The sequence below is a fragment of the Rhopalosiphum maidis genome, chromosome 1 (assembly GCF_003676215.2).
Source record: "Rhopalosiphum maidis isolate BTI-1 chromosome 1, ASM367621v3, whole genome shotgun sequence".
In the NCBI taxonomy this organism is placed as follows: Eukaryota; Metazoa; Arthropoda; class Insecta; order Hemiptera; family Aphididae; genus Rhopalosiphum; species Rhopalosiphum maidis.
This window is the reverse complement of record NC_040877.1, coordinates 62543020-62556715: the sequence shown is the minus strand read 5'-3', so window position 1 is coordinate 62556715 and position 13696 is coordinate 62543020. Positions and strand designations below refer to the sequence as shown.

The following is a 13696-nucleotide window of genomic DNA, read 5'->3' as shown; positions in this document are numbered from 1 at the left end:
AAATTTGGTAAATCTACTATAAATAATGTACTCGTAAGTTTACCCTTCTTTTTTAAAAATAATTTCATTATTATAAAACCATAATAACTGATACTGATATATGACCATTTTTAAAATACGCTGAATTAGTACCTACTTTAATATATTTAAGATTAAATATTTCTATTTACCTTAAAATGTCATTAAAATTACTACTTAAATAATGGTTAGTATCCTTTTGATAGAATAATATATAATTAAGACTTATTAAATAATAATTATTTGTAATTATTATAAAGTTGAATTGAAAATTCGAAACATTTAAACGTATACTTTTTTAATGGGGTTCAACATATGTAATTTTTTTTTTTAATGTGATTCACTACAATATAAACAGCAAAAAAATATTTTAAACACCTTAGTCACGTTAATTAATATCAATAATGCGAAGAGAACTTTCGCCCAGAGTAATGTATATTTCACTTTTGAATTCAACGATTAATAATAACAATGTAACGACGACTACTATACATTTTTCCAATTCGATTTTTATAGTAATTCGAGGTATTAATTTTATCTTGATTACAGTTTGTGTCTGAGAGTGTAAAATATAATAATAATATTATAATGATATTGTAGACCTAAGCCCTATTATATCGTAATTATGGTGTATAATGCGTATTGTATAGATCGCGATGACATGCGCTATGTAAACAAACTGCTACCATATTTGCACAATATATTTATAACAATCATACGGCAATCTAACAGAAGAAATAAATAAATATAATACACATTATGTACCTATAAAAATATCATAACTCTTGTGCTCCATCGTCCGTATTAGTTGATAATGGACTACCATCAATAAACCTAGGTATCCGTATATACTTATATTATGTATTATTGTACACGTGTATAATGCATGTGCTGCATATCATATACGACCGTTTGTTGGCGGATGCCGAGACCCAAATCGACCGTAAAAACGGCAGTGTCGATTATCCGGTCGTTGTAGCAACATCATCAGCGTGACTATTATATAGCCGAAGATTTGGTGATCTGCTGTCTATAATTATACTCGGTTATATATAAATTATACTTGTGTATACGTGGGGTCAATTTAAAAACCTGCTACACTCGCCTTTCAATTGCGAATAAAAAAAAATATATTTTTATATTTATACCGTACATGAAGTACTTCTATGTTCAATCACGACGTAATTTTGTTTATTTGTACCATAGTAATTTTTATTTATAAACATTTAAGAATTAGATGAGGCGAAGTATCACAGATGAATGGTACACATAGATTAACGCAACCGAATGAATATATAGTCATATCAATATGTGTGTGTGTTTGACGTTTGTACAAATACCTACACGAAATGCTACTTGCTTTCGTTTATTTCCGGTTCACGAGATGAAATCGCGATTTTTACGTCGCGTATGTATACAATGTATACTGTATTTTGCTTGTATAAAATAAAATTAATAATACGTACGTATAGGATACGTGTTTTTTATGCGTGCGTGTATTCGATATTCACACACGACAAAAGTGACTACAATAATGATAATATGACGATGACCTACGTCTGCACTTCACTAAATATTATGTATACCTTCCTTGTCGGTGACCTTCGATATGCGTACTTATACTTATTATTGTTGGAGACTTCAACGAAAACAGTGTCTAGGTCGTGTTATCATTTAAATACTGTCACTCGAACTTTTAACTCGCGCGGTGTTCATTATAATATGACCTAAATATTATTATTATGCACGCGATAACCGCTTTTTTCGCCGACCGCCTTGGTGTTGCGTGTGTGTAAAGCAAAAATTGTTGACATTACCGTTAGCTGTCTGTACACCGGAATATTTAAAACGTAATTTAAAGTACAGTGGTAGGTAAAAAACCAGTCGCTTAAATTCAAATTGGAGATTTTAAACGATATTGAAAATATAATAAATCATTAGCTATAGTTGTGTATGCATACCAATTATTTTGTTGTAATAAATTTCGCTGGGTAAAAAAAACCTTGCTCCGCAATGATTATTTTTCGACTACACAATATTTATAATATGTTATTATAATAATATGTTTATATTGTTTTTATTAATCTAAATATTACTTATCATAAGACTCTTCTTCTAATAATGTAAAGTTAAAGTTGGGAATGACTCGGTACTCTATAATAATAGTGATGCTCATAAAAACGAATTGTCTTTAATAGTTATATAGAAATATATACCCATAGTTCAGTGGTAGATCTAAGATTTTTTTTAGGGGGGGGGGGTCAATTTTTTTCATATTGAATATCATATAATTTTGTAAACACAATATTTAGGATTTGATATTAGGCCTTACAAATATTATATAACTGTCAAGGGAGAGGGTTGAGCTCCTCAACCTTTGGGCCTGCCTTAAATCCACCACTGACATGGTTCGTAAACTATTTTTTCATTATAATTAATTTAAAATCATTATAGGGTCCAACAATTTTGATAATTTATTATAAATTGTATTTAAATTATCATACTTAATTTTAATATTGTGAAATTATGAAACAAATCAGTAATCTTAATCATAAATTAACATTATCGAAGTTAACAGTACAAATATCTGAACTCATAAATTTACATTACGTTATATCGTTATAATATATTTAATATAATTAGTAATTTTAAACTAAAAAATTTTTTTTAAAATTATTTTGTCAAATTAGTTACACACATACGATATACTCTCGAGTACATTAAAGTTTAACAATTCATTATTTCCATTTTTACTGTGTAAAAATATCAATGTGTACCTCCTTTATTATCATAGCGATTATAGGTTTTTTAAATAACACGTTTAATAAATCATTTTACTGCTTATAAAATGTATATTGTAAGATGTAATAATTAATCATTAGAATCAGTTGCAAATGCAAAACGATGCATTAAAATAATTTATGTTAGCACTGTAACCAGCGGTGAGAATTCATAGCGAATAGCGATTATGTATTATAATTTATAAATTATAGTTAACACTTAACACAAACTGATTTAAAGATACATAAATCATAATCTTTAGAAGTAGATTAATGAGTTAACCTGCTTGAATAGTTAAGGTTGAATAAAACCTGTAATGTAACGCATTTGTAGGACATTATTAAATAATATGTTTTGAAAATAATACACAAACAATTAACCACAACAATCTAATAGTTAGTACCTATGGCTATAATATACTAAATATCTATATATAAACACATATAGTACGTAGTAATTATGATAAGATAAAAAAACAAAATGAGAAAATATTTTTAGTTTTTAGTTTAATATTATTATACAATATATATATATCCAACATGTAGCTATATGTATATTTTATATTATATAATAAAATATACCCGAATATATACGCGTTATTCCGTTAGGTATAGGAATTATTACTATCGGAATAATTTTCGATAGGTGCGAAAACCGGATTAACGTATCGATATGTATATATTATGATTACGCAGACGAAGATAATTCAACGAACGTGCATAATGTTTATGATATTCGCGTAGGATATCCATATGACTATGCAATATATGCATATAATGACAATAGTAATCGTAATACATATACGTTTTATGTGTATATATATATATATAATATTAAATAAAACTACAGCCTGTAAAAAAAAATATATATATATATAAACAAATAGGGGTACAATAAGTAATTGTATAACGTATCCAAATTTAATAATAGTATCATCATAATTTATACTACAAAAATATAATATTATGTATAGCAATAATAATTATGATTATCAACGACGAGCCGTTTCCTCATTTTATTATTTCAGGCTGACAAGAACCGGTCACAATTATTCGTATACAATATGCGTCATAAAATTTAGGTCGTATTCAGGATACGCGTACATCTTATAATATATTATAATGTTATTATATCAGTTATGAATGCCTTCGACGATGGGGTCGGCCGAGCACCGGTCCGCGAGTAAACTTATCGCCGTATACTCATCTGCATACCCGTCCGAATACAGCGGACGCGTGTGTCGTGTGCGCGTATATAATTTATATTATATTATATTTATAATCTATATAATAACATTATCTTTAATGTGCTATTTGTGTGTGTGTGTGTGCGCGCGTGTGTGTGATTTTAGTATTATATACTTACGCGTACACCATTGCGGAGACGTGTTTTTGCGTTGGGAGATTTTAACGCGCCGGCATTCCGTTCGAATAATAGTAATAATAATACTAAAGCGTGTAATATACTACACATACATACGTTATAATATGTTTGACCCCGCTATTAGCGTTTATTTCAATTCGTTTATTTATTTATTTTCAACTTTTCCATAAATTACCCATGAAACGCATTGAATTAATAATTTTCTATTTTCTTAGATACAATTTTATTATTATTACTGTTGTTCGTGTTGTTTAAACTTATTATTAATTTTAATGTATTATTAATTACTTTGTTATACCTACGTCATACATATAATAATTTGATTTTCAAAAAAAAAAAAAAAAATTAAAACTGCGTATTCGAAAAATTTGAAATATTCAAATATATAGAATTTTATTTTTAATTTAATTGTATGTAGATATTGAATACAGGTAATAGCTAAAGGTATATTATACGTGTATAGGTATTACAGGTTTATGTATACATATTTATTACCTACGTCTACACACTACATATGTCTTTATATGACATGAAAAATCGAAATATTTATTAACTTAGACAACAGACACAATAATATAAATATGTACTGAAAAAATTTTAAAAATTCGATAAAAATGTATAATAATAAATTAGAAATAATTTCTTGCGAATAATTTGTTGAAAATTAAGATACTCTCTGTATATACATTGTTAAGACTATCTAACTTCAAGTCCTTGATATAACAATATCATTACAAAACAGTATAAAGATTGATGCCTGTCGCATAGTATCTCTTATATTATATTATCGAATCCGTAACGATTGGAACGTTAAAAGTGTGACTGCGTCAGTATGTACTAATTAAGTGCCTAAATACATCTAACGTAATTGTAACATATTGTTATGCTATACAATTATGACCTGCGGGTTGTCTTGGACACACGTCGCTATATTAAACATTAAAGCGTAACATAATATGCATAGCCGATATGCTACTGCAAACGCAGTGTAATTAATCAAAATGTGTCTAAGTTTTCAAAACCTAACAGCTAATTTTTAACTTTTCTCTGCCATTTAGTACAGGAATAACATGTCGACTAATTTTATGGTGGTATCCCGTGTAGGTATCATTAATTCTGTCGGTCCATTAGCTACAGTGTATTACCTTTATCGAAAAATATATGTGGTTTTTGGTGGATTCAACATCAGATGAACAACAATTTTTCAAAACTCTTGAAAATTTCTATTTTAATAATGTATTGTGTTATTTTGTGATTCTACTCTACAGAATAATTCACTTGTCAAAAAACCTCCTAAATTGTGCTTATGGTGTGTATTCAACAAACAAATATACCATATTTTGTTGTAATTTTTTCTAGAAATTCTATTTTACTTTTTTCTAATAACTAAATTTTTATAATTAGTATAATATGATGTTAAGTCAATCGTATTTAGCCTCACGCTATATACTGTATATCCGTGTACAGTTCGTCAAAGCACCATTTCCATTAATAATAATTCGTGTTGATTGCCAGTCGTATACCTAGGTATATTTTAGTTTATTGTAACGTGATGTTTTTTATATTATACTAAAATGTTCATAGGAACGTCAATAATGGGAATGCAGTACCTTATTTTTCCCATCATCAGTGATTGTTAGAACACTTTTACAGACGAAAAAACATCAATAAACCACGATTTCATCCCATTAGAGCGGTTATGACCTGCACCGGTGCGCCACACACACGTCCATATAAGTACATACCACATGCTATAATATATTATTATATGTACGCATTTTGTTTAACGGCAATGCATAATATTATGTTAAGACGTTAATAATAATCATAATCATTTTATAGACTATACTATAGGGCATACGCTGCGGTCGCACAATACTTCACACGCACCCGAATTACTGTGTCCGTAAAAATACTTATCAACGATATACCTATATCGGGCTATACTACAACTGACGAATGTAGACCGAGACCAATTATTCAACTCGTACAACTGTTTTTGTCATTGATATTACTATAAATATTATATTATATATATATACATACATACATACATACATAACGTTTTTTATTTTTTGTCCATCTTTATTCCGTCCTCGGAGACAATGCCCGTAAATAACTGCACACAGCACGAAATATTGTATACACATGCACTCTGGTTAAGTATAGGCCATTATCATATATATAGTATAATAATATAATATATATATTAATGGGATATTTGTCAGATGAAGTATCCGACTGCGAAATTCGTTTATCGACGTCTCCCCCGTAGTGCAATTGGATCGATCGTACAAGATAACATCACAATATAGTATATGCGTATACTATACATAATTATCCAAATCAAATCAAGTACCTAACTGCGTCACAGGTCTACAGCCATCAGCGTAAAAAAAAAGTATAGCCTACTCATTGAGGTGACTCTACAGTTTGCACCAAACACGGATTAATACATCGAAAAACAATACGACAAAATTTGGTTACATATAACTATGCATGTAATATAATATATAGTATATGGTGTATTATCGTTGCGTCGTTAAAGTTTTGTATTCGTCAGAAAGCATTTTAAGAGAGAGTTACAGTCATATTCCAGAGACTTTTGTAGATATTATTTTGATGACCGATCGCATAATTACATATTATACTGCCGTGGTGCCAGCAGTAGGTAGACGTAGTTCTTCAAAACAGAAGATTCAGTAATTGTATTGGTGTTTGAGAAAATTGAATGTTAATATACAAAAATGTATGCAAATACAGGGCCGGCCCAAGGTATTTTGACGCGCCGGGAAATATTTTGAATGACGCCCTCAAACAAATTCTCTATAAAACATTTAACACTTTTTATAATTACTTACGTATTTTGTTTAAAATTCTTATATTTGTGGATAGATAAAGGATTGCAAAACTTATTTGGATACAATTTATTATTATTCTTTATAATGAATATGTATTAAAATTATTTAGTTAAAGTCAATCGTATACAATATAATAAATATTAATAATAATACACTTTTATTTTTTATATTCTGAACGGAGTGATGAATCTATTGATTTTTTAATGGTGTGTGTTTTGTGTTTGTCATCACTTTTTGGAGTAGTAATAATGATTTGAATTTTTAACCACTTTTCGACAAAATCGATTTTTTGATTTTGCTGTAACTCAAAAACGAATCATTGTAAATACTTGAAATTTTTAAAATACTTAGAATTTTTTTTAAACTATTTATAAATCATTGACATTTTCGATTTTTCTACATTTTTTTTCTTGAAATGCCGATAAAAAAAATTTGGCTTTCCAAAAAATCTTTAAAATTTAATACAAGGTTATCCATAAGTTTTTCTTCTAGTAACTGTAAAAAAAATTCCAAAAAATTTAATGAACGTATGAAATTTAATTTTTTACGAAATCGCGTAAAATAACGATATATTACAATTTAAATATAGGTAATAATATAATATATCCTACTAATTATCATTGACTATTGACTGACAAATGATCTCCGTTCAGAATTGTTTTTCGCATGCAATGATACCTGTCATTGCATTCAAATTTAACACATCTATTATAGTGACCAGTGACCTACTCTCCATCTCTACTATACAGCAGAGCAATACCCACTTACCCACCTTTTTTTTTTTTAAATATACATTTTTTTCTAGATTTTAAATCAGCAAAAATTTGTATTGCTTCGTTTAGATCTAATTTAGAAACTATGTCATTTTCGATACTAATTAATGCCAAATTGTTAAGACGTTCTTCTGTCATTGCTGATCTCAAACACGTTTTTATTAACTTTAATTGGCGATTAATAACTATAATAATAACTAACACAGTTCAATGGCGACTATCCTACATCTTAAACGTATCGGATGTAACACATTTTTTTTTTTTTTTGGTTTTCCCGAGTTAATATTTATATATTATTGTATATTATTTTTTAATTATATTTGTAATATAATAATAGAAACTGGAAAGTAGCGTAAATCTATAAAAAAAATAATAAATAACTGAATATTTTGTCATGTATAATTTAGCCATTTAGATATATTATTGTCAATTTGAATAAATATTACACTAAAATTTATAAAATATTCGTATATTAAAAGCGTCCCTATAAAAGTAGCGCCCCCGGCAACCGCCCGGTTCACCCGTATCTTAGGCCGACACTGTACAAATATAATATATTATACTATATTGATAAATAAAAATACGTGCTATTATGACATCGTATATCAAATTATTGGTTATTACTTTTAGGTATTAATTATTTTTTGAAGAAATCAAAACGACGATGAGAGTTAACATATAGGAAAAAAAAATTTTTCACAACTAATATCATAATATGTCCTAAATAATAATTGTACTCACGAAAGTTTTCAAAAATCTAAAAACACTTTTAATTGGATACTTAGATTATTTATTTTTTTTTCACAAAAAAAAAAAAAAATTAAATTTTTACATAACTCGTATGTATTATGTACCTAGTATACGTTTAAGTATGATAAAATGTAGATAATAATATCCACGTATAATTTGACCAATAAAAATTATTGGTATTAAACAGGATTATCTTTTCAGTTTAATCAGAAAATCAAATATTTTATGATCTATGGACACTAATTATCAGAAGTTGTTCTCACGATTATAACATTTTAATTTTTATGACATATTTTTTCACACGATCTAAAAAGTATTTTATTGAATGTCTACAATTTATTTTAAATAAATTAAACATCAATATAAACATCTTACAGAATATTATATGATTTAAAGTATAAATTTATGATTAAAATATATGAGCATAAATAATATTACTTATAATTATTATAAATGACTTTATATTATTGTTTTATGCCAAATTATATGGTATAAATAATGGATTACAACAATTTCAGTTTCTTAACAATATTAATAAGCATAATTTCACTATTGTACCTATTTGGTAAATATTTTGGGTAGATAAAATATAACTTTAAAAGTTACGAAGTTGACAATGACTACAATGTATTATCGTCACCATCACTCATCATTGTACATCAAATAGGCAGGTTTATATATAATTTTAATGCTTCTGATTCACTTGTGTAATATTAAAAATAGCTAATATAAAATAAAAATTCACGGTTTCATATTTTAATATAAATTAAACAGTTAATATTTTTGAACACCTAATTAAGCTTGTATAATTTATTATTTTTTAATGCAATTATTTGTGTTCTAAAATTCTGTTGATTTTCCTACACTATTATTATTATAACGAATTACACACCACAACTAGTTTGTTGAATAATTATAGACTATAGTGTAGTTTTATTATTTCGTGACTGAAAGGTACTCACTTGTTAACCTAATCGTAAACGAACAACTATAATAATAATCACCGCTTATAGTATATGTATTTATGAATTTAGACACTAAAATATGCTATAAATTATTTTTGATAAAATACAATGTAATATATAATTTTCATAAATTTTATGATTCTATGTGATTGATAACATTTAATCAAAATTGTGCTTAGTCCATTAAAAATGTCACACAAACAATTTAAATGAGTCGTTAAAAATGTATCTCCATAGCCATTATTATATTACACTTAATATTTAACTTTAAAAACTATTACCTACATTTTATTATAATAATCAATTAATAATTTAAAGATGGTATCAGAAATAAGTTCTATATATTTCTATATCATTAAGAACTAAGGTAATAATTCTAAGTTTACTTGATAAAAAAAACCTATTTCATTACTATATTTCTATTAATAGAGCGTCGTTGGCGCTTACTTTAGCAGAAAATTTGTCCAAAAATGCATGACCTTTTTTTTTATTCATTATCATTCAGGAATTAGGTATTAGTGAATTTTCAGTAGATCCATGTACGCAAAATTGTAATTGCATTCATACAATGTCGTACAATACATTAGGCAATCATCTAGACCTTAAACACATATTTTATTTCTAATAAAGTAATAAACCATTTAAAATACATATAATGGACAATACCTGAACATTTTTATCTATGATTAAATTTTACCAGACATAGTTGGTATAAAAACATAAATACTTAATAAAAAGAATATTTTTTCAATATTTGGTATAAATATTATAGTTTATAATTATAAATAGGTAAAGTAACTACCATGAAATATTATACATTAATATTTTTATAAAAATAAATTATAATTTAATGTCCTATAGTATACCATTTTAAATACCTAAAAATTCCATGTTTCAAAGAATAATAATAAAAAAAATAATTAAATATTTTACAAAAATACCTAAGTATAACCTAAGTAGCTGAGTGCTTAAAATAAAAATTAAACAAAATAGAACAATATAAATTACGTGTTTTATTGAAATATAGTTTATAGCACTAAATTAATTTCCATAATGATGTATACGATAATCGGCGTAAAAAATGAAAAATAAAGTGCGTTTCTAGGACCTATATTTCATATTTTTTTCAGAAAAAATCAATTAGCTGTCTTATTAATTCTTTTAAAATTATTTATTGGTTTTATTTCCATATAATATTACATTTAACTCAGTTAATTATTCTTATTTTTACATTCCCTTGTATAACACTTATTCTTCAAACGATTCGTATGGCTAATGCGGATACCTCGCCTCCTTTTTATAATTATTATTTAAATTTGTTTAACCAATTATTATAAACTGATTTATGTTTTTAAATTATCATATTTTCTTGTTAAACAAATTTGATTATTATTATTAATTAAATTGTATATCTGCTTTGTCTGTTTTGTTTGAAAACATAAATAAATAATCTTATTTCATCTTATGGAACATTGACGTTCTGAACAAAACGTTTTATGTTATGTTTTAATGATGGTGATTCAAGTGAACACATTAATAACATATATACTGTAATGGTTCCAGTGTTCATTCAGAAACGTGGAATGACATCTAAGCTTCGTGTACATCAGGAAAGGCGTATATATATTGATAAAGACCTTGCCCTGTTCACCGCTATTGCTTATATACCTATAACCTATAGGTATAGGTACTGATCTTGTATAAAATACGTATATAGATATATACTTTTTTTGTTTTGCAAGAAGATCACATATCATGGCTTTAAATTAGAATTTGTTGCTGCATTGCATTCATTTTTTACATTTTATCTAGGAAACCAAATAAAGATATGTAGTCGTATTAAACGCGAAATGGTCATATCACGTGATGCGCGTTTTCCGTTATAACGATTTATTAACATTAAGTTATTGTTTATTTTCTTTATTTACAGACATGACTTGTGGCATAGAATGCATCGACAAATGGCTGACAAAAGCATTTTACAGACTCGGTCTAGTGGTCGCCAAACATCCCGGGTACTTCCTTATGGTACCTGTATTTTTGACAGCCATTTGTATCACCGGATTTCAGCGAGTAAAATTCGAAATCGATCCCGAATATTTGTTCAGTCCCGAACAAGGACCTGGCAAGACCGAACGAGCGATTGTTGAAAGTCACTTTAAGATGAACTATTCGTCACTTTTTAATCCAACGCGAATCACCAGACCAGGTACGGAAAAAACATAATATTTTACAATGTTTGTATAATAATGTAAGCAACAATAAGAATTTTAATATAAATCATCGTTGTATATATTTGTGTGTATATTTTAAAATACTTTGAGTTAAGTTGAATCAACCTTAATATAATGTAATTAAGTACTTATAATATGTATTTATATTTATAATTTATAGCATTTATTACTTTACATATGAAACATTTCCTATGTCAGTTATTAATATTAGTTGTTTTTAAGTAGATAGAAAGTAATAAAAATAATAATTTAATCCATCAAAAATCATTTAAATCTATGATGTTTATATAATAATAACAATAATTGTATTATATTAATTCATAATAAACATTTGAAATATAAAAGAAGCCTGTCCACAAGGTTCTAAAATAACGAAATACGTAACAGTTCTGTAAATTATTTTAAATAATAAGTACAATACAAAGCTTGTGAAATGAAAAATTTGGTCTTACTTAGATAAAAAAAGGTCAAATAACAATACATTTTTAAATTAATAACATCTTTTTATATTAAATTATACAGTTATAACGGGATATTTTAATCATGAATGATATTTATGTGATTCATATCAATCTCGTATAAAGTAAATAATAATAGTTTCTGGGTAGCTATTTACTTGTTTCACAGACAGAAAATTAATTATTTTTTTTTTAATATATGTAATTTCTATACAATGTATTATATTCTATAGAAATTGTTTATCTTCAATCTAACATTAAAACAACATTATTAAAACAATTTTTAAATTCATTTTGGGATATTTGTTTAAAGCATAAAAAAAAATATACTAGATTATACTATGAGTTTATTTTAATATGATTAAAAGTTTCATTAAAAATGAATTAGATGGAACGTTGAAGTTCTTATGTACATTCATTATTATACTTAAATTTATAATTACAATTTATAAGTTACTATTAAAATCTAACATTTATATTAGTAATTACTTAGAATTTTAAATTTTTAACAAAACCAATAAATATTAAACTGTAAAACGATAAAAAAAAAGAGCACAGCATAATATAGAATTTAGTTTTAATTATAATTGTATTAGTATAATAGGAATTTAAAAATAGTAAAGTTCAATGAACAATATAATGGTACTTAATATGGAGATTTAAAATCTATAAAAATGTAATATTTTGTTTTTAATCAAAATAAAGTGTATTTCATTAATTTATATAATATCAATAATTTATTGTTATATTATATTTCAGGTCGATTTGGTCGAATAATTGTTATACCTAAACAAGGCGACACTATGTTATCAGTTGAAATATGGAAAGAATTACGAATACTTGATGATATTGTCCGAAATGCTACGATCACTTGGGGTCCAGAAAACACTGTATATAAGTATGATGACATATGTGCTCGGTGGATAGACCAGTGTTTTCCGAATGACATCTTAAACCTAGACTACGTGATGAACGATGTAGTCAATGGTAGTTTGAAGCTGACGTTTCCCATCATGTTCAATCCAGTTACGTGGGACGCGCATACGTTTCCTGTTTACTTCGGTGGTACTGAAATAGATGAAGACGGATTGATTACAAGAGTACCGGCGTTACAACTAGTTTACTTCATTACAGCTGATACTAAAGCACAAGATGAAAGGTAATAATGAAATTGATAATTAAAAGTTTAGTTAGTTTTTACCGAGTGCTAACCAAATACTTATTGTCATACTTTAATTAATACAATAAATATTAATTTCAAGGTTATTAACAAAAACAAACATTAAATCGAACATGCGTAAAACTATACATTTAATTATTTAATTAGCTTAAATTTACTATATCGTTGGTATATATTTATATTATTTTTAAAGTCATTTTATGATTATAGCTTTGGAAATTTTAGTGAAAGATTATTTAGCGTTATATTGTATGATAATATTATTATTTATAATTTGTATTCGATCGCTTTCA

General features: G+C 26.5%; 1 protein-coding gene across 1 annotated transcript in view; it reads left to right on the top strand.

The window, feature by feature from the left end:
* The window catches only part of LOC113548033 (patched domain-containing protein 3), a 31219-nt gene that overhangs the window by 2509 nt on the left and 15014 nt on the right, over positions 1 to 13696 (top strand). Inside the window, exons 2-3 of the mRNA XM_026948679.1 lie at positions 11462 to 11740; positions 12983 to 13382. Of these exons, the coding sequence (XP_026804480.1) occupies positions 11464 to 11740; positions 12983 to 13382 (677 nt within the window). The 5' untranslated portion in view covers positions 11462 to 11463. The remainder of the gene's footprint in view (positions 1 to 11461; positions 11741 to 12982; positions 13383 to 13696) is intronic.